We start from the raw sequence: 23,210 nt of genomic DNA, 5'->3' as shown, positions 1-23,210 counted from the left end.
GTGTGTGATCGGCGGGGACGGGAATTGAGAATTTTACTCTTTTCCTTGGATATTTAAAATACTTGAGTATAATGGATGATGAGTTGTCTCAAGGAGAAAGGAAATGAACCTTTGGTTATTTCTCTAGATAATTAATCGTTCCCATAAATTATGTCATCGGGTGATATGTTTAGTTGTATGATTTATTGAAACTATATGATAAAACCTTTTGTTTTTTTAAGTGATGGACATGTATGTGTAACACGAACTCACTAGGTCCTAGGCTTACCTTTTAGATACTTTAAATATGTGCAACCCAGGAAACTATTTAGCAAGTGACAGAGGAAAGTCCAAGGAGAATGATTGATCCAGAAAACGATAAAAGAATTCCGCAAAGATGTAACACCCGAATTTGTTCAATTGAAGACTTTATATTATTTATTTTGCTTCCGTTGTAGTTTAGTCTATAAGTAAGTTTAATTATTGATCTTTGGAGATATTGGAACGATTATTTGTCATTCAATCGATATTTGAAAATTAGGTTGTTACATGTATGTTCTTTGCTTAGTGTTTATGTGAATGAGAAATAGATAGAGAGAAAATGTGTGTGTTATAAAAGGGCAATATAGTATTGTTATTTAATTTAACAGAAAAAACTAACTGTGTTAGTCATACGAATTGTTTTTGTGCAAGGTTTGTTCTGTAAAAACCATCCATGCAAAAAAAAGGTTTCGTATGGACTATTTTAGGGACAAACAGAAAAGCTTAAGGACCATATGTGAAATTTTGTCTAATTAGTAAGACAAAACTTCAAAAATGATCCCTGTGGTTTTCGAAAATATCAAGTTTAGTCCCTAAGTTCAAAAAACCTCACAGATGGTCCCTTTGGTTTCAAAACTTTTAATGTTTAGTCCTTCCGTCTAACACCGTCAGTTTTCTACCATTAAGTGAGGGGTATTTTCGTCATTTCAATACCCAGGGACCATTTATGAGGTTTTCTATTTTTTTTTTGAAAAAAAAAGAAAAAAAATGAAATTGAAGAAAGAAGCCACCGGAGCAGCCTTCCTCTCACCACCACTGTCGGCGACGAAAGTCACCAATCGCCACCTCCGCCTCCGATTTCCTTCTTCGAATTAAATCAATCACCGGTGGTGCCCTCCATGGGATCGACAAAAATTACCCACTTGTTGTTTCTAGTTATCTCCTCGTTACTGAAATATTGTGATGGAGGTGAGCTCCACTTTTGATCTAAATGGTGTTGGGGTGCCTCCATTGGTGTACCAAACTATAGTTTTATCAGTTATTTTATCTAACCAAATTGATAACAAGTAGAGGTTTTTATCTTCCAGATGATGTAAACTAAAGGCGACATCAGAGGAATGAAACACAGTGGTGATGTGGTGGGTTTTGTTCATGAAATCCGCAAACCATAGAAGGCTGGAGATATTCTTGAAGCTTGTTGTCCAAACAGATCCAAACAATTACGTATTTTAGATTGGAGAAATCAGAGGGAAAAATGCATGATCAACCATTGGATCTCAAACTTGAGAGTTGGAGATTTGACAGAGAAGATGTTTGCGGACCTCAGAAATCAGATGCAAGCCTGCAGTTCCTTCTACATTGCCGATTTGGATGTGGAGTTTGAGTTTCTTTAAAGACCAGAAAAATATGGAGGGAACGATGGTTGATCTGTAGTTCCTTTCATGATTCTTTCTTAATTCAAATCATTCATCTGGTTTTTTATTCCATTGAAATTTTCCAATGTTTTGTTTAATTTTGGGGAAAAAGTCATTGAGAGAGAGAGAGAGAGAGAGAGAGAGAGAGAGAGAGAGAGAGAGAGAGAGAGAGAGAGAGAGAGAGAGAGAGAGAGAGAGAGACCCTTTTAAATTTCATTTTTTTTCTTTTTATCCAAAATAAAAAGTAGAAAACCTCATAAATGGTCCTTGGGTATTGAAATGACGAAAATGCCCCTCACTTACAGTAGAAAACTGACGGTGTTAGACGGAAGGACTAAACATTAAAAGTTTTGAAACCACAAGGACCATATATGAGATTTTTTGAACTTAAGGACTAAACTTGATATTTTGAAAAACCACAGGGACCATTTTTGAAGTTTTGTCAATTAGTAATTACACAAAAAGGCAGCCTTACATCTATAGTCCCTCGGAGTTTAGGACTTCAAAGTTGCATACATCATCCATTAGGAAAGAATATTATCGAAAGATTCACTCTACTTACGAAAAAAAAAACCATACACTCACCAAAAGTAAAACTATACACAAATTAACATATAAACGCTTTGACGTGTATTTGTTAAACCAAATCGCTTTTGGAAAAAAGATATACATTTGGTATTTGCTCAATTTCACTTCTGCATCAAACTTCATTCCATCATAAACAAACACAAGATTCCCTCTACCCTTTTTACACACTCATTCAACAAATATCCACAACCACACAAAAACTCACATATATATATAACACCGAAACATTCATGTCATCTTGGACCAGAAAGCTCCATTGCTTCAACTACAAGTGAAGATTCTTCTATATAATCCGAATATCTTTGTGGAATCCCTTCTAAACCCCTAAATCGTGGGGTCTCAACTTTTTGCGACGCTTCCCATCTTTCAACCAATCCTTCACCTTCCAACATCCGCAACACTTCCGACATCTTTGGCCGATAACTAGGGTTAAATTGAGTACACAGGAGTGCAACTTGAATCATTTCTTGCAACTCTACTCGATCAAAATCATTGTTCAATGCTTTGTCCACCATTAGGTTTAGCTTCCCTTCTTGATGAAGCTTCTTTACCTGTGTAACACAAATGAATTATGTCACTAATGGTTCATCTTTACATTCCATTTTCATTCTATTAATCAAGGAGAGGAGGGAGAAGATACCCAATCTAGCATTACGCCTTTCTGATTAGCGGCTCTTCCAAAATCTAAAGCTTTTTGTCCAGTTATAAGTTCAAGAAGAAGGATGCCAAAACCGAAAACATCAGTCTTTGATGAGGATTGACCGGTTGAAAGATATTCAGGGGCGATGTGGCCCACAGTGCCACGGATGGCGGTTGTGACATGGGAATCGCGGTGGTCTAATAACTTTGCCAGCCCAAAATCACCAACAACCGCTTCAAAATCTTCATCTAAAAGAATATTTGCGGCTTTCACATCACGGTGAATGATTTTTGGGTCACACTGCTCGTGTAAATATAGTAAACCTCTTGCCGTTCCTAACGCTATGTTTTTTCTCCTTGTCCAGTCCAATACCGGCCTTCCCTCCATATTATCTGCTAAAATATAAAGTGTTTCTTTTTTTTTTTAGACCGAATAAATAACGTTATGAATGTTACAATTGCATGAAATAGGAAGTGGGAAAATGGAAAGATAGTGAACCTTTTAATCGAGATGCGACACTGCCATTGGGCATAAATGGATAGACTAAAAGGCGTTCATTTTCAGTTGAGCAAAACCCCCAAAGCCTTAAAAGGTTACGATGAACAGCCAAACTTATCGTTTCAACTTCAGTTTGAAATTGGATTTCACCCCCAAAAGTATTACTATCCTTCAACCTTTTAACAGCCACTATCGTCCCATCATTCAATGTCCCTTTATAAACAATTCCATATCCGCCCCTCCCTAATATATTCTTCGCGTTAAAATGGTCAGTAGCTGCCCGAAGCTCCTTAAATGTATACCTCCTTAAATGACCCAAACATACCTCAGGATCATATTGATCTGCACAACATAACCTCGTTTTCTTTATTAAAAAAAAAAAAAAAAATACGACAAATATATATTAAAGAGAACAGTGACAATTGACGAACCATTAACATCAAAGAATATCTGTTGATTTTTCCTGTATCGCCACCAAATGAGCAACGCGACAATCAAGATTATTACGAAAATGCCACTGAGGCTTGTCCCAAGAGCAACAGCCAAATGGCGAGTTTTGTCATTTGATGAAGATTGGTCTGGTGAAAGTATAATGTTAGAATCATTAGTTTCACACACACACACAAGAAAAAGAAAAAAGATGAATATGAATACCTGTGAAACCATCTGGTGGGAAAGAGAGAGGCTCGGGGTAAATATTTGAACAATTATTTACAGAATTTTGCCCACAAAGTAAAGGGTTTCCTATGATTCTGAAGGCGAAAAAAAAAGATAGAGAAATATGAGAAAAAGAAAATGATGAAATTGTTTTTTTTTTTTTACAGAAAGAGGAAAAAAATCTCACCTAAAAGTTCTTGCTGATAGTTTTGGCAAAGGACCAGTCAGATTGTTATAGGACACATCTCTACATAAACAAGTGAAATTTTACAATAAGATAATATAAAATATTAATCTCCATAATTTTTTATGGAAGAAAAAGAACATACACAAGAGTGAGGCCTTCAACTTGGGATAAAGATTGAGGAACAGGGCCAGAAAGACTGTTGTTGTTCAGACGCCTGTCTTGCTCAAAGAATTTGATTCAAAATGAGTAAAATTTACGTGTTTTTATAAATTCGTATGTTTAAATAAAATAAAGATCAAAACTTACAAAAAATTAAGGCTGTTGAGGTCCCCAAGAGAACTAGGAAGCTGACCATTGAAGATGTTTCCTGATAGATCAAGAGTTTGAAGCTTCTGAAGCTTTCCAATTGAATCCGGAATAGGCCCAAAGATTGCATTATTCTGTAGTGTGCTACAAAAGTATATCGAATTATCAATTTATATAAAGATTATAATTGTGGTTTGATATTTAGTGAAGAACAAGAGTAACTGAAAAACTTACATAGATTGCAAGTTACTAAGATTTCCAATTGCTGACGATAATGTCCCGGATAAGTTTTGACTAGGTAGCCCTCTGGTCAAGAATCAAAACCCATAAAAATTTGAAGTATTTGAGAACTAATTTATGGAAAAATTGGCGAAAAGTTTTATAAAGTTAAAAAGAAAGAATAGGTTTTTAATAAAAACTTACAAAGCAGATACAGAGCGATCAAGGTTGCAAGTAACCATCCTCCAACTACAAGGATCTACAGAAGATAAATCCCAATTGTCCATGATATTTCGTGGGTCTTTTAGATCGCCTTTTATAGCCATTAGAGCTACAACTGCATCAATTACGAACGATTTTAATGATCTTTAATCCATTTTCACCAAACTTAAGAGTTTTTTCATGTGGTTTGTCGACTATGAAACAAACTCGTTAGCAAAGAACTACGTATAAAGATATGTATCCGATTAAAACTCAAGGATAAGGGAATTAAATTTTATTTAATGAAAATTTGCCCAAATTGAAGAAGAAAATTGTTGAGTATGAATGAACAAGGAATGATAGCGTACAAAAATAGATTAAGAACAGAATGCCCAAATATGGAAACAAAAAGAGAATGAAAACTGACCTTCATAATTGACACCAGAAGGAGAAAGAGTTGCATATGCGACACCCAGACATGTTAAAAGACATAAAACACCTAATCGTAATGTCTCAAACACACATAATTTCATCTCCATGCTTCAAAAGAATCTTCAAATTGTGCACAGAATCATCAACGAACATGAACACAACACATTTGTGAAATCGTTTTTTTCACCATATTTATATATGCTATATGCTTGTCTTCTTCTCCAAACTCCAAAATACGAAAAAGCTATGCTTTGAAGATTAAGAACAGAATCAGAAGCCTATCAAGCAAAACCCACTATTATCTTTCAAATCCCAACTTTAATCTTGTTTCGAAAGGAACAAAATCTCAAAAATGCACTTCACCCACGTCATAAAATCCCCCAAATGGCAAGTTTCCTGAAATTAAGAGATCTGGGTGTACGCAGTTCTTGAGCCTTGAATGTTATCCTTTGAAGATACAATCAAAATCTTAGAGCTGGTGAGAGTAGGCACCAAGAACACCTCACAATGAGATTAGGGGGGTTCACCAATACAAAAGGGAATTTAAATAATTGAATTGGTTAGTTTTTCAAATTATTTTTATGAAAAGAATCAAATAATTGTTTGGATTTTTTCGGGGGAAAACAAAGACATTTGCTTTTTATTCAGTGATTGGACTGAAGGGTGGATGTCTGTATCTGTGTGAGAGAGAGAACGATGAGATGTCCAAAAAAGCAAAAAAGAAAAGCTTTTTCTTGCAGGTAAAATCTTGGCAGATCACGTGCCTTGTCTTTGTCTTGGTCTTTGTTGCTTTTTTTTTTTTTTTTTTTTTTTTGCTTTTTTTCTACAAAAAGCTCACCTTTTACCCATAAAAACAGTGTTCTGATATATGATTTTGTTTCATAAAAAGCTGATGCTAATTATAATTCTGAAGTGTGTCTTTTTTTCTACAAAAAGCTCACCTTATACGGTCCACCAATCTAATTATAATTCTGAAGTGTGTCTTCTTTTGTTATTAAAAATCGATATTTTGTTAGACACTATATTAAGTTAAACATTTTATGATTATTCCAAATGACACAATTTCGGTCGTATTATGGATTAGGATTAGGATTTTAATAAAATGATAAGTTTCATAATTTAAGCCATTTAGTTTAGGGAATATAAACTATTTAAAAATTGTAAAATGGGAATATGTGGAAGAAAACGAGGAGTTAAATGACAAAACATTCTGTTGTTGTTATCTCTAGGTTTTGTTTTCCCCACACTTACGACTCCCAAATACCAAAGGTATTTTTGTCCCTTGAATATTCTCCACTTTACATTTTTAATTGTATATATTAAAATATGGTAGTTGTTTATATATTTTCTTAAGTGTTGGGGTATATCATTTATGCAGGGTTGTTCAAATTATATTATTATAGTTGCTTTAAACGTAATTATTCGTAATCCGAAAATTGACAGGTTTGAGTTATCATGAGAATTACGCAAACTGCTTATCATGTAATAAAGGATTACAAGATAATAGTGTTAAGATATAGACAAAAGAAAACTTAAGATTATATTATGTATGTGAAAATCATTGGAAAACTGTTTGATATGGTTCCTTTTTAATTAGGGATGAGCATCGGAATCGGGTATCCGCTTTTGAAACTGGAACCGCCTCGGAACTGCCGGTTCTGGAACCAGAACTGCCTTAAGCGGTTCCGGTTCTGATTCCTAGAGTTATGGAACCGCCTTAAGCGGTTCCGATTTCGGTTCCTAGAGTTATGGAACCGCCTTAAGCGGTTCCGGTTCCAATTCTCATTTTTCCGGAACCGCTACCCGCTGGGTACCCGCGGAAACCAGTATATATATATATATATATATATATATATATATATATATATATATATATAGTATTTCATATAAATATGTATGTGTTACTTAGACCAATTTAGAATATATTGGTCCGATTATTTCCCTCTTTAGTACGAATTGATTCGATTTGGATCGAACTAAGTTGCGGTTTTATCGATAAAAGTTAACAAAGTTAATGTAACCGGATTACCCGCTCCCGAAACCGGAACCACCGGTTCCGGGACTGGTTCCTAAAATTTAGGAACCGCCTAGAGCAGTTCCGATTCCGGTTCTAACTTTCTAGGAACCGCCGGTTCCGGTTCCGGTTCCGGTTCTCGCCAAATGAGGCGGGTACCCGCCTATGCTCATCCCTATTTTAAATAATGAACTATACAGGTTTCATCAGGGCCGACCTTAAGGTTGTGTTTGTAAAGGTAGGGCTTAGGGCCCCAAATTGTAAGGGGCCCATTTTCAAGTCCAATTCTCTATTGACAGTCCATCCGAACCCGATACAGCGACATTCCTCAACAAAAAAAATCACGCCTGCGAGACTCTACAACTAATCACGCTGCGATTTTGAGAAACGATTCAACTTCCCTTCTTTTCTCCATTATCGGACTCGATTCTAGCCTTCTTCTCCAATCGTCAATTGATTCTTCATTCTTCCACTCATCCACTCTTCCACAGCCTATCGATTGAATGATTTGAGAAACAAATCAACTAATACAATCACGAATCACCTGTTGTTCGGATTCTCCAGTGCTGATCGGATTCTGCATTGAATTGAAACGGTAATGTGTTGTATTTTCCCTTTTGATTTTTGATTTTCCTATTGTCAAAACTCTATTATCAGATTATATAATTAGTGAATCATGAATTGATTAAAGAATATGTAGTGAGAGTGGACCTCATATCTTTGTAGTGAGAGTGGACCTCCAAATCAAGAATCTGTTGTTGTTGGCACTTTGATATTAATGAGTAACTTCTTGTTGTGTAGAAGAAGATGGTAGAAGAAGGGTAATACTTGAATTAGATGGATCATCTTGCTGAGGATATTTTTGGAGTAATGATACAGGCAAATTAGTAAATAAAAAAGAGAAAGACTAGTACCCTTTAAATATATACAATTACAAAAACTGCAACACCACCATAACCTTTTGATTTTTGATTTTCCTATTGTCTAATTATCAGATTATATAATTGGGGAATGAGGATTTGGGGTAATGTGTTAATTGTTATGTGATTATCCCACTGCTTCAATTTGTTTTGTTTGGTGAATCATTACTCAAAAAGGTTGATGCTTTTTGGCTCTTGGTTTGATTAATTGGCCCCAAAACTGAATTTTGATGGAATATACTCATAATATAGAATGATAGAACAAGCTTTTTTGATCAAACATACGATATTTGATTTGAATTATGTGGTTTGGCATCATAATTTTATGTTGTTTTTAATGAGATTCTTATTTGACATGTAGTTATATAATGTCTTCTAATTAAAAACAAAGTTTTATTATTAAGTTATGTAATTTGTATTCTAATTATTTTTGGCTTTTTCCAAATGGCATGAATGATCAAATTTGTTAATCTTTTCAATTTTCTGATTTTTTTTATTTCAGATTGGCAGATTCCATTGTTCATCGATTCCAGATTGGCAGATTCCATTGTTTTTGAGCTTTCCATTATCTTAAGGGCGGTATAATCATAATCCATATCTTCTATACTTTTAGTTATTATTAATCAAATAATTAATAAACATGTCAAAGAGAAAATACGAATCAGGTGCTTCAAAAAGGAAACAAAAAATGCAAGAAGAAACTTTTATAGATAAACAAAAATGTTTGTTTTTAAAATATTTAACTACAAACAAAAATGTTGATAATGAACAAGAACAAATTAATATTGATAATGAACCAGAACAATCTAATGTTGATAATAATATTGAACAAACTAATATTGAAATTGATAACGCACAAACTAATAGTGAAAATAATAATGAACAAAATAATATTGAAATTAATAACGAACAAACTAATAGTGAAAATGATAACTAACAACCCAATATTGAAATTAATAACGAACACACTAATAGTGAAAATGATAACGAACAACCCAATATTGAAATTGATAACGAACAAACCAATATTGAAATTGATAACGAACAAACTAATAGTGAAAATAATAACACGTCTTTAAACATATATGATCCAAGTTGATGGAATAATATTAGTACTAATTTAAGAGATTTAATTGTATAAAAATGTCCTATTAAAATTTATGATTTTAAATTTCCAAAAGATCAACATTTAAGAAACTTTAGTACATCTCTTTATATGCAAAAAATACCAAACGGAGAAAAATACGAACGAACATGGTTGGTTTATTCCATAGATGTAGATAAAGTTTTTTGTTTTTGTTGTAAATTATTTAATGTAAATACATCTACATGTTCATTAGCACATAAGGGTAACAATGATTGGAATAATATTTCTAGTATACTAAAAAGACATGAAGCAAGTAACGGACACATTCTTAATATAAGGTCATGGATTGACTTACAAACTAGATTAACAAATAATAAAACAATTGACAAGCAAATCCAAGAACAAATAAATAAAGAAAAAGAACATTGGAAAAATGTGTTAATAAGAATCATTGTTGTAGTAAAAACTTTAGGAAAAAGTAATTTAGCATTTTGTGGAACAAATGAAAAAATTTATGAAGAAAATAATGGTAATTTTTTAACTATAATTGAAATGATTGCTGAATTTGATCTTATTATGCAAGAACATATTAGGAGAATTAATGACAAAGAAATTCATAATCATTATCTTGGACATAATATGCAAAACGAACTTATTAGTTTATTAGGAGAAGAAGTTAAAAATAAAATTATTAAAAAGGTAAAAGAGACTAAATACTTTTCAATAATACTTGATTGTACTCATGATACAAGTCATAAGGAACAAATGTCAATTATCTTACGATGTTTAGATCTTTCAACAACTCCAATAGAAGTTAAGGAGTACTTTCTAGGATTTTTAGTTGTAGATAATACAACCGGTAAAGGCTTATATGATGATATAGTTGATGAAATTAAAAATATAGGACTAGATATAAATGATGTTAGGGGTCAAGGTTACGACAATGGTTCAAATATGAAATGAAAACATCAAGGTGTACAGAAACGATTGTTAGATATTAACCCTAGAGCATTCTACACTCCTTGTGGTTGTCATAGTTTAAATTTAGTAATTTGTGATATGGCTAATTTGTGTGAAAAAGCTAGTGAATTTTTTGGAGTTATACAACGTATATATTCGATATTTGCTTCATCAACTCAAAGGTAGAAAATATTACAAGATAATATATCAAACCTAACACTTAAATCATTATCGCAAACTCGTTGGGAAAGTAGGGTAGAAAGTGTAAAAGCAATTAGATTTCAAGCACCACAATTAAGAAAAGCACTTTTACACTTATCTAAAAATTGTGGAGATCCAAAAATTAAAAGTGAGGTTAAATGTTTAGCTACATATGAACTTGAAAACTATGAATTTTTATTAGGAATGATTATTTGGTATGATGTTTTGTTTGCTATTAACACTGTTAGTAAAAGTTTGCAATCAAATGATATGTGTATCGATGATGTTATAGATAAACTAAATGGACTTTTGTGTTTCTTTGAAGAATATAGAGAAAATGAATTTGAAAAGACTTTAGATTATGCAAAAGAATTGGCTTTAGAAATGAATGTAAAACCAGAATTTCCTGAAAAACGTATCATTCAAAGAAATAGACGATATGATGAAAATGTTGCTAATGAAACTATTAAGACTCCCTATTTAAAACTGATTACTTTTTATATATAGTAGATAAAGTCATTACTTCACTTAGAAGTAGATTCGAGCAATTTAACGAGTTCAAAAATATTTTTGGTTTCCTATTTAGTATAGAAAAATTAAAATCATTTGATGAAAATACTTTAAAAAAACATTGTTTAAATCTTGAAAAAACTTTAAAGCATGATGATAGCTTAGATATTAATGGTTTAGATTTATTTCATAAACTAAAACTTTTAAGACATATTGTACATTTAGAACGTGATACAATTATTAATATACTTAATTACATTAAAAAGTTTAGTTCTTTTCCAAATGCATATGTTGCCTATAGGATGATGTTAACTATTCTTGTAACCGTTGTCTCTGCAGAAAGAAGTTTTTCTAAATTAAAACTATTTAAAAAAATATTTAAGATCTACAATGTCACAAGAAAGATTAAATGGATTAGCAATTTTATCAATTGAAAAAACAGTTAGTAAAAGAAATTGATTATAAAAATTTCATTAAAGAATTTGCATCTAAAAAAGCTAGAAAAATTAACTTTACGTCATAAAATATATTCAGAAAAAACATATACATAAAAAAAATTAACTCCGCCATTTGTAAACTTTTTAGTTTATTATTGTCGATCCGAAGCCCGGATAAAAGGGGAGGGTTTAATTAAGTATAGTAAATGTCAAAGGACCCCAAATTTTTGGTTCGCTTAAAGCTCCAAACTCGTTGAGTCGGCCTGGGTTTCATCTATAACTTTCATGGGGTAATATCCAATTTGAATCAAGATGTCGCTATGATGTTCACCAACCAATAAAAAAAATCCACACTTAATGCTCTCAAATTCGCTCAAAATCAAAGTGTTAATCCCTTTATGTAGGAAAATGGTTTTTATATGTGAAGTATTAGGTGTAAGACAGATTGATTAAAAAAAAATTAAATATCAAAATGTAAATATTAATTATTTTTTAAAATAAATTTTGAAATAAAGAAAAAAATATATATATTGAAATTTACTATAACATTTATAAATTTTATATATATACGTATAAGTATTAAGTATTATATAAGTTTTTAATTTTAAAGATTGAAAAAATCTAAAAATTAACATGTGAATATTATTTATTTTAAAATAACATAAAATGATAAGTGTCAAAACTTATAAGAGATTGACATGTGGCAAAATGGATCTTCATTTATTAGAATAGATTTTGTCATGATGAATTAACAATAGACCGATACTACAAACAAGTGGATCCGACACATTGCTCGTTTAAAAGTATGACGTATTACTATGTCGATGTTGATTTTGTTGAAAATGGTAATTTACAATCATTAGTCATCGAATTGACATACCCTTTTCAGCAATGGCCTAATTTCATAAGGTGCTTTATATACAATTGCTTATTTTGGGCAATGGACACGATTGAAAAAGTGTACCTTTCCAGATTGAAAAAGTGTATTCCGGACTGTCGTCCGGAACGACCATACATTCCGGAGTGGCGTTCCGGAGAGATAGAAATAGGGCTTTTCTATGTTTTTCTTCCAAATATGCAATACATATGTGTTTTTAATATATTTGTGTGTTATATACTTTCGAAAAACATTCTGGAATGAGTATGTATACGGGTTTTTTCCGAGTTTCAGTTTCTAGTGGAGGGCAATAGCAGCGTATCGACAGATGTATGCAGTATGTTGCTCCGGATTACACATGATTTGCGGTAGATATAACCAATGATATCAACTTCGTTGGGTTAGTTACATTGGTTGCTTCCAAGTCTATGTTATACACAAATGACAAAATTGCAAATTTGGTCCCTGTGGTATGTCAAAACTAGCACGTTTGGTCCAAAATGGGTTTGGCTTGCAAGGATGGTCCAATAGTTTCATTTTGTTGCAAGTTTAGTCCAATGGCTTAACAACCGTTACCAAGCTCCCATTACTTTACCCATGCCCCTCTTACTTAAGGGTATTTTAGTCCATTCATCTAGCCCCTTTATTATTTTATTATTATTTAGTCCATAAAGAGACTTCAACATCTCTATTCTCATCTCCAACAATAAGCCCTAACGATCACTCCATCTGTGATTTCATCTTCTCCATCGATCACTCCCTCTGTGATTTCATCTTCTCCATCGACAATGGTGATGTGCTTCTGCAGAAAGTGGGCGATAGTTCGGACATCGTGGACAGATAACAACCCAGGGTGCGGATTGTGACATCCCCATTTTCACGGCCAGAAAAAACCAATTTTGTTAATGCTTTGTTTGAAAATCAGAGTAACATTTTAAATAAAAGTGTTGCGGAATTTGTTCCCAAAATAAAATATGATAAAGATTTATCAAAGTATTTCCAAAGAAATGTATTTCATTAAAAATATCGGGATGTCTTGTTCGATACGGATCAAAAGCATAAACAGTACAATATAAGTCTTACAACATTTATTCATATCTACAGGCCTATAATCTGTAATCCTTCATCCACACATCACATCTATGCTCGAGTGCCACTACATGTAATACAAGAAACTGAGCGGGTCAGGCTTGGGAGCCTGGTGAGTACATAGGGTTTTCAACCCACAATAAATAAGTTTATTAATTTCATCAACCAACAATAACCCGATTACCCGTTCTCGTTATCCCCACTTTATGTCCTTAAAACACCTATCATTAGGGACCTAGCCTAAGGATCATCATCGGGATGGACACCACTGCTAAGGAGATTACTCAGCAATAAATGTCCTTAAGGAAACCATGAGGGGGATGGAGTACATCGGTGAACACATCGTTCACAAACATCTACAGGTTGTAAGCCTGCTAGCGTTCCACTGGACTGTCTAGAAAAGTCCATGGTTGTCATCTATACTCCGCTAGATGACTAGAAAATCGTCAACATCGAGGTCTCTCATCATTTTATTTCATCACACCCAACTATTATATTTACTCATGTTTTACCCAACACATTTTGTAGATATAAAATACATATATAATTTAAATCATTTAAAACATGTATAAAATCTTTCATCCAGCATAGAAAATAAGTATTTAGACAATATGCACACATAGCACGTAATTTATATAAAATACTTCATATCTATGTGTAAGATGAAAGTAACTATGCACTCACATGTTAAGGTGGTGATTCTAAACTCAGCCAACACTTCGCTTCTATTAATTTATTTTCTTTCGACGAAACCTAGTATCATTACCACTAGATTTTTGTCTAACATTCATTGCGACTAATTATTAATCTAGATTCATCATTAACTCAGAGTCTACTTCATGATCTATCAAGTAAGGAACGACCAGGTAGGATTATATCGGAGGTAGGGTCCGTTTGGTATATGAAGTATATGATTTGGAAATCCCACATTTAACACCTCACTAAATCACAACCTAGACATCATTCCCGTAAATAGATCAACCAATTTAATGACTTTGAATCACTGATAAATATTATTTATAGGTTCATAATAACGATATTATATTTAAATATTTGACATCCTCATTTTCACGGCCAGAAAAGACCGATTTTGTTTATGCTTGTTTGAAAATCAGAGTAACATTTTACATAAAAGTGTTGCGGAATTTGTTCCCAAAACAAAATATGATAAGATAAAATTTATCAAAGCATTTCTTAAAGAAATGTATTTTTATATATATAACAAAACTCGGGATGTCATGTTCCGATACAGACCAAAAGCATAAATGACACAATATTAGCCTTACAACAGTTATATACAACTACTGGCCTATAAACAAAATATCTTATTGATTCATCCAACTTATGCTCTCTCGCCACTACTTGTAATACAAATAAAACTGAGTGGGTCAGGTTTGGGAGTCTGGTGAGCATATAGGGTTTTCAACCCACAGTAAATAATTATATTTAATTTCACCAACCAACAATGACCCGATTACCCATTCCCGTTATCCTCAATTTACGTCCCTAAAACAACAACTATCACAAGGGACCTAATCTAGGATTTTTCATCGGGATGGACATAACCGCAAAATGGTTTCCTTGACAATAGATGTCCTAAAGGCAACCATGAGGGAGATAGAGTACACCGGTGAACACATCCTTCACAACACCTACAGATTATAAACCTGCCAACGTTCCACTGGACAATCTAGAAAGAGTCTGTGGTCGTCATCCATACTCCGCTAGATGACTAGATCAACAACAACATCGAGGCCTCTCATCATTTTATTTCATCACACAACAACTGTCTCCCCATGTTCTACCCAACATATTAGTAGATAAAATATATACATTTATATACAGCTTAAAACCTGTACCAATCATGCATTCAACAATTATTTCAAATAAGCAAATAATATACAAACACATAACATGTATTTTGTAGAGAATACTTCGTATCTATGTGTTAGATGAAAAGGAATATACACTCACTTGATAAGATGATGATCGGACAACACTACGACTCTAAGAGTAGTATTCTTCGATGAAACCGGGATGCTTTCTTGAAAACCGGGTTTCTCGCAGGCAGACTTTCGGCTCAGAAACTTTACTTCTCGGGATCCTCGGGGCTTCAGGACTTGCTTCGGGTCTCGGGAATGATATCGGTGCTTCGGGGTATAACTTGCACGCAAAACGAGGCAATAACGAGTGAGAGAGAAGAATTTAAGCACTAAAACTCGGCAACCCACGACATCTATTTATAGGGTGCTGAGCATCGGATTACACTGGGCGTAATCTTAAAGTACGCGGGGCGTACTCCCTTTACAAGCAGTACATTGGGCGTACATCGGGTACGCTGGGCGTACTAAGAGGATTAGGCCGAATGCGTCACTGATTACGGACCCGAGGCACTCGAGTGGTGGAGTAGGGCGATGTGGCCCAACGCAGACCATGAACCATAATTACGTTGGGCGTACTCTGCATTTCCAAACTTCTAAAATTCGTATCTTTCACATACGAGCTTCGTTTTTGACGTTCTTTATATCCACGCGTAGGTGAGACTATGCTCTACAACTTTCATTTAGACTCCATCGGCTAATTTTGACTTTATTTTTATTATATTATTTTTAGTAGTCTGGGATAGGAAAACTCTGTTAGAAATTCATAACTTTCACATACGAGCTTCGTTTTCGTCTGTCTTTTCACCGTTGGACTACTATCGACGAGATTTTCGATTCTCGTTTAGATTGTTTCGGAAAACAATCACTCGATCCAAAATTCGAGTTTCAGGCTGCATAGTCGAAACTTCGAAAAATCATAACTTCCTCATACGAAGTCAGATTTAGACGTTCTTTTTATGTAAGCTTTCGGTTTAACGTATTCTATGACTTTCATTTAGATCACTAAGGTTAAATATCGCTCTATCGTAAATTCACTATTTATGTCACGTAGTGTCGTACCGGTTCTGTCGCGAAACTTCGACAGGTCATAACTTCTTCGTTATAACTCGGATTTCGGCATTCTATATATATTCGGAAACCTCGTCACGACCACTACAACTTCCTTCATAGATATCAGGTTTATCTAACATTTTATTTTTAACACTCAAATTATCCTTAATTCATTTAAGTCACAACAATTAGGCATAAATCACATAATACTCAAATAATACATTCTTATTATTTCAAAATGAGTTACAAAGGCTAACCTAGACTATTACATCATCATTAATGCCTAGCCTAGAAACACGGGCGTTACAATTCTCTCCCCCTTAGGATGATTCCGTGACCTAGGGCTGCAAACGAGCCGAGCCGAGCTCGAGCCGAGCTCGAGCCTGACCAGGCTCGGGCTCGGCTCGTTTAACTATTTATAGGCTCGAGCTCGAGCTCGGCTCGTTCGAGCCTTATGGTACAAAGCTCAAGATCGGCTCGTTAAGAATTATATGGGCTCGGGCTCGGTTTGGGCTTGGATCGTATACGGTATACTATGATTTCCTAAAATGGTATTTATTAAATTATTATTTATTTTAATATATAAAAATAAAAATAATTTTTTTATTATATATATGTAGGCTCGTTTAGGCTCGCGAGCCTAATCGAGCCAAGTAACAGAGGCTCAAGCTCGAGCTCGTTTAATAAACAAGCCTAATATTAAGCTCGAGCTCGGCTCGGGCTTGTTTAAAATCGATCTTGAGTCGAGCTTTTAACGATTCGATCTCGAGTAGCTCACGAGTAGCTTGGCTCGTTTGCACCCCTAATTTCGTCCCCGGAATCACACATCAACAAACAAAAGTGGATAGCGACTCATCATGACACTCTCCGTCTCCTAGGTGAGATTTCGCCCATTCGTATGTTTCCAATGGACAAGCACTAATTCGACCATCTTACGTCGTAACTTCTTAGTCTTTCAGTCAATGATTGCCTCTGGTTCTTCAATTAACCTTTTTGTTCTCATTAATTCTTAACTCAGAAATTGGAATTATGTCGGGAACTTCTCCCGTGAAATTCCTCAAATAACACACATGGAAAGTGTTATGAATTCCATTCAGTTCTTTGGGTAATTCGAGCTTGTAAGCTTGGTTCCCAATCCTCTGAAGAACTTTAAACGGTCCAATAAACCTTGGACTTAACTTTCCCCTTTTACCAAATCCTATAAGTCCCTTCCACGGCGAGACTTTAAGCAAAACCGAATCTCCAACTTCAAAAGTCATCGGTCGTCTTTTCTTGTCCACATAGCTCTTTTGATGATCTTGAGCTGCTAACATTCTCTCCTTAATTATTTTCAACTTTTCAGCAGCTTGATGGACTATCTCCGGTCCCATAAACTGCTTTTCCCCAGCCTCAAGCCAACAAGACGGCGTACGACACTTCTGTCCGGAAAAAGCTTGATAAGGTGCCAACTTTATGCTCGAGTGGAAACTATTATTGTAGGAGAATTCTACCAAAGGTAAATGTTCATCCCAGTTACCCTGGAATTCCAATGTACATGCTCTCAGTATATCTTCAAGCGTTTATATCGTTCGTTCACTCTGACCATTAGTCTGTGGATGGTAAGTTGTACTCAAACACAACTTGGTACCCAATTCCTCTTGTAGACTTCTCCAAAATCTTGAGGTGAAACAATTGTCACGATCTGATATAATCATTAATGGCACACCGTGAAGCCTCACAATTTCCTTCACGTAAGAATTCGCAAGCTTATCCATAGACCATTTCTCATTGGCTGCTACCAAGTGCGCACTCTTAGTGAAGCGATCAACGACCACCCAAATCATGTCATGACCATTCTTTGTTCTGGGAAGTTTAGTGACAAAATCCATGGCAATGTCTTCCCATTTACCCATCGGTACAGGTAAAGGTTCTAAACTCCCATATGGTTTCTGATGTTGTGTCTTAACTCTCGCACATGTCACACACTCGGCCACATACTTTGCAATATCGAGCTTCATCGTCGGCCACCAGTAATAGGGTTTTAGGTCCCTATACATTTTAGTGCTACCGGGATGTATCGAGTACATGGTTTTGTGAGCTTTTTCCATCAGAAGATCTCTTACTCCTCCTGACTTAGGTATCCAAATCCGATCTTGGAATACCTTTAATCCGTGACTGTTTGTACCAAACACTAACGTTTTGCCTAAACGTTCCTCCTTTCGGTCATTCTTTTATGAAGCTTCCTTTTGAGCTTTCTTTATATTCTCCACAACTGTCGAGACAACTTCTATTCTCAATGCTCTTGGCCTTTTTCTTTCTATATTGATTTTTCAACTAAGAGCATCAGCAACAACATTTGCTTTACCGGAGTGGTAAAGTATCTCACAGTCGTAGTCCTTGAGTAACTCTAGCCAGCATCGTTGCCTCATATTCAATTTTTCTTATTAAAGAGATATTGGAGACTCTTATGATCAGTGAAAATTTTGCACTTCGAGCCATAGAGGTAATGCCTCCATATCTTTAGAGCAAATACTACCGCTGCCAACTCCAAATCATGAGTGGGGTAGTTATTTTCATGCTCTTTTAGCTGTCGAGACGCATATGCTATCACCTTTTCTCTTTGGGTATTAGGGTGTCAAACCTACCAAATAAAGGGGTACAATAGACTCCAAATACGCTGCTTTAATGCACTAAAAAGTAGTACAAGGCAAGCAGGGTTGAACCACAGAGACACGGGACAAAATTCTATACCTCTGTGCGTAAGGTACTTTGATCACAAGAAGGGGGATTTGTTTGCAAAAGTGAAATAATAAAATAACAATCAACTTTGGAACATGCAGAAAATGAAATAGATTTGTAAACAAGTTGTAAAAGTGCTTCCAGTTCTAGTTCTCAATGTTGTTGTTCAACTTGATTATGACTTGATGTAATTCAAGATTGCTATTCTAAGTTGATACTGAAAGATATTAACACGCACTAATACCTCTCGCTTGCCAAATTATCCAACTTGTAACACTCTAAATTTTCAAATAAAATTTTCATTTTTGCAACCACCCAAAACACAGTTTCATATTTCCAAACCCAAATTTATAAGTTGATCAAAATGCAAGATAAAAAATGTTTGACAATACCCACAATCCTCAAAACAAAATCTCTAGCTGGTGTATACAATCATGTCGACGCCTCCTTGCGATCCTGAGATGTACATGAAACACATTTCACACAATACTGTAAGCACAAAGCTTAGTGAGTTCCCCAAAATACCACACATAAATAATTAGCCTCTTATGGCTATATCTCGATAAGGACCCTTCGGTCATGTGTCTCAGTGAAGACCCTCCGGTATCACAGCTCGGGTCGGACCCTCCGATCCAGTATCTCAGTGACGACCCATCGGCCTCACAACTCGGTGTGGACCCTCCAGTCCTAACTCAATAAGGCACAAAAATAATATACAACATAAATCACAAAGACAAAATGCATGATATCACATAACTCAGTATAAGAATGTAAGACCCTGCAGTCAATAATTCAAATAAGACCCTTCGGTCACACTTTATTACCACTCAGGTAAGTATAGTGAGAAGACTCGTCTCGCAGAGTAAAGAAATATATCCCACACTCGAACTGCTGGTTTAGACTCCGCCCCTCCATGCCCTCCAAAACCCACCGTTGGACCAAAACCCTAAAGTCAACTGAAGTCAACAGTCAAAGTTGGCCCAACTCGTTAAGTGAAACTCATGAACTCGTCGAGTTCCTAAGTACTCAGTAAATCACGAAAACCTAAGTCAAATCGCCGAGTTGCTAGCCAACTCGTCGAGTCCACGCAAAGTCTAGAAGATCGGGGAAAAACCCTAACCACTCATTGAGTTGTCCCCCCAACTCGTCGAGTTCACTCTAAATCCAAAAATGGTAAAACCCAAATCAACTCATTGATTTGGATTCCCAACTTTTCGAGTTCTCCAACCATTACACATTAAACTCATTCCAATCAATTCCAATGCTCCAAACTCCAGATCCAACCTCCTAGGATGAATTTACCACGTCAAGTTGCTAACTTTATGATCATGAAGGCCTCAAAAGGCTAAAACACCCAAAAATAAGCTCAAGAAGGGTTTAGGGCATGGAGAAGGGCGAAATCTTGAGACTTCATGTACATGAGGGCCTAGAGGAGTCCAGATCTGCAACTACACCCTAGTTCCCCATCTGGGAAATCGGGGTGTTACAATCAAGGCGGTGATGTAGTGGGAGGTTTTGAAATCTCCCTCGGATATCAGGAGTTTCTTGGGGTTGGCAGGGTACTATCGAAAATTCATTCCAAATTTCTTCAAGATTGCAGTACCCCTCACTCGTCTGACGAGGAAAGGGGTAGATTTTCTTTAGGTCCCTGAACAACAGTCAACATTTGAGACCCTTCCATAGAGATTATGTAAGGCACTGGTTTTGACCCTCCCAGGGGGAATTATGGATTTCGTGGTATTTTGTGATGTTTCCTGTTGGATTAGGTGTCTAAATCAATAACTATAATTGGTATGTATTTGACCCGAGAGTAGCATGGTCCTTTTGGGTTGCATTCACCAGGGCAATTTGATAAGATGAATATTTGAGAAAGAGGTTATTTATTAATATATTATAAGTAGAATATATTAATTGAGAAATCATATTATTTAATTAGTATTGATCAATAATTAATTTGGAATTAATTTAGTGATTATTAGAGACTAATTAAATCAACGGGGACTGATTATGTAAATCAATGATACATATGGTTTGGGCTATTGATCCTCGATGAACTAAGTTTATGTGAGAGTTCATGAAGAGTTAGTCCTATGAGTTATTGGATCATAAGCCTAAGTGTAATAATTAGGGTTTACATATGACTCTTTGAATTCTACACTAAATATGTATTCCCTAAACCCTAAAATCGATACTTGTGTATTCCATGAAGAGTATAGCCGATTTTTGGTGTGTCTAACCTTGCTATCAAAGTCCTCCATTTGTTCATGGTGTGTTGTGATTCCATTAGAGGTGTAACATTTAAGGCACTAAGCTCTTGAAAGGCCAAGTTCTACACGCTAGCTACAACAAAGAGGTATTCTTCTAACTAGATTTTATGATGTAAATATCATGTTGTATGCTAGTTAGGCTTCATGCTTTGGAAATTTTTTTTATTGCATGTATAACTAGAGAAAACTTAGATCCAAAGCATTACGGTTGTATGTGCACCGTAGGGATGTTAGAGTACATAAAACCCAACACTTCCATCACTAGTTTGCGGGTGGTCCTCATGCAGAGAGGACGGGTGATAACATATGCTTCAAGGCAGTTGAAGCCGCACGAGACAAGGTATCCCACACATGATTTGGAGTTAGGGGTAGTGGTTTTTGCCCTCAATATTTGGAGGCATTATCTTTATGGGTTCGGCTGTACTATCAACACGGATCACAAGAGTTTGAGTCACATTATAAATCAGCCGAACCTGAACATGAGGCAACGCATGTGGCTGGACGGAGTTAAGGATTATGACTTCAAGATCCTTTACCATCCGGGTAAAGCGAATGTGGTGGCGAATGCTTTGAGCTACAAGTCCGCTGGGTCTTCAGATGGGGTTTCGTGTGTGAGGATATCAGTGGATTCTCTGATGTTGGGATTGATTAAGGAGGCTCAGGGCGAGGGTGTTCAGGAAGAGAACTGGAATATTGAGAGGATCAGGGGTGAGAATCAGTGGCGAGTCTAGAATATAAAACCACATGGTTCACTAATTTTTCTATAGAAAACTTTCTATACAAATTCAAAGATTTTATGGGTAAAGTAGGTCCTAAATTATTTTTAAGGTAGTTCACCCAAATTTTCCTATAGTAATGTTATACTATAAAATAAAAAAAAATAGGTGGGTCATTGGACCCACCTTACATGCACATAGTCTCGCCCCTGGGGTGAGATTACTAGATTTGTTCCAGATAGTCGTGGATTGTTGACCCGTTGTGTTCGGGTATGGGTTCCTATGTTTGGTGGGGTCAAACAGATTGTGTTGGAGGAGGCTCATAAGTCTCGCTTTTCTATCCATCCGGGGCCATCAAGATGTATCGGGATCTGAGATTGAGTTATTGGTGGCCGTGTATGAAGAGGGAGATCACCTGGTACGTGGAGAGGTGCTTGACTTGTAGGATGGTCAAGGTCGAGCATCAGAGGCCACATGACAAGCTGTAGCCTCTGGAGGTTCCCATGTGGAAATGGGAACAAATTTCGATGGACTTCATCACCAAGTTGTTGAGGACGGCAAAGGGTTTTGATGCTATTTGGGTCATCATGGATGGAGATTCGGGAGAGTTCTTCGGCCGACAAGTTGGCCGATGTGTATATTTGCGAGATCGTTGCTCGCCATGGGGTTCCGGTCTCCATTGTTTTAGACCGTGAGTAGAATAAATAAATGAGAAATTGGTTTATTAATGTCACACCCCAAAACCGGAATGGCGGAAACGTTCTGGGGCGGAGGACGTCATGTTTATCACAACATAGAATAATAGTAAACAAGCAAACAACATCCATTCCATTAATATAGTAGTTAAATACATGTGTGTTCCTTTATACAGTTTAAATGACACCAAAAATGTACTATCCAAAATATAGACGAGTCTGGGATCCACTCCCTCCTTCAAAAGCTGCCTGGGTGTACCTGTCTTACTGGTTCCCTGAGAATACAAGTTATTTTGAAAGAGAGTATCAGCGTAAAATGTTGGTGAGTCCATAAGTAATTAGTGTCATTTTTTTTGTAAAATGTATATTGAAAATGTTCACATTATAAGTTTGTAGTAAAAGT

The 23,210-nt window shown here is 35.5% G+C and overlaps 1 protein-coding gene across 2 annotated transcripts; it reads right to left on the bottom strand.

Annotated features, from left to right (window-relative positions):
* Nucleotides 1–2,262: 2,262 nt before the first annotated feature.
* Nucleotides 2,263–6,038, bottom strand: LOC145092000 (protein CLAVATA3 INSENSITIVE RECEPTOR KINASE 1-like). 2 transcript variants are annotated; one of them, XM_079029869.1, is made up of 11 exons: nucleotides 5,379–6,038; nucleotides 4,955–5,087; nucleotides 4,766–4,837; nucleotides 4,532–4,675; nucleotides 4,368–4,439; nucleotides 4,226–4,285; nucleotides 4,036–4,133; nucleotides 3,813–3,959; nucleotides 3,382–3,723; nucleotides 2,884–3,278; nucleotides 2,263–2,794 (listed from the first exon to the last, which is right to left on the bottom strand). In XM_079029869.1, the coding sequence occupies exons 1-11, from the start codon at nucleotides 5,488–5,490 to the stop codon at nucleotides 2,477–2,479; spliced, it is 1,893 nt and encodes a 630-aa protein (XP_078885995.1). In that variant the 5' UTR covers nucleotides 5,491–6,038; the 3' UTR covers nucleotides 2,263–2,476. The 2 variants fall into 2 exon arrangements, with proteins under 2 accessions (XP_078885995.1, XP_078885996.1); XM_079029870.1 differs by having other exon boundaries at nucleotides 2,884–3,275; nucleotides 5,379–6,033.
* Nucleotides 6,039–23,210: the final 17,172 nt, after the last annotated feature.

The sequence above is a fragment of the Lactuca serriola genome, chromosome 3 (assembly GCF_051521515.1).
Source record: "Lactuca serriola cultivar US96UC23 chromosome 3, Lser_US96UC23_V15, whole genome shotgun sequence".
Classification (NCBI taxonomy): domain Eukaryota; kingdom Viridiplantae; phylum Streptophyta; class Magnoliopsida; order Asterales; family Asteraceae; genus Lactuca; species Lactuca serriola.
This window is presented reverse-complemented; position numbering and strand designations above follow the sequence as displayed.

Coding starts and splice junctions, on each gene's coding strand:
- LOC145092000 (XM_079029869.1), bottom strand. CDS start 5,490: ATGGAGATGAAATTATGTGTGTTTGAGACATTACGATTAGGTGTTTTA. Junction 3,960..4,035: donor CCCACCAGATGGTTTCACAG/GTATTCATATTC, acceptor TACTTTCACCAG/ACCAATCTTCATCAAATGAC. Junction 3,279..3,381: donor TGTCGCATCTCGATTAAAAG/GTTCACTATCTT, acceptor TTTATATTTTAG/CAGATAATATGGAGGGAAGG.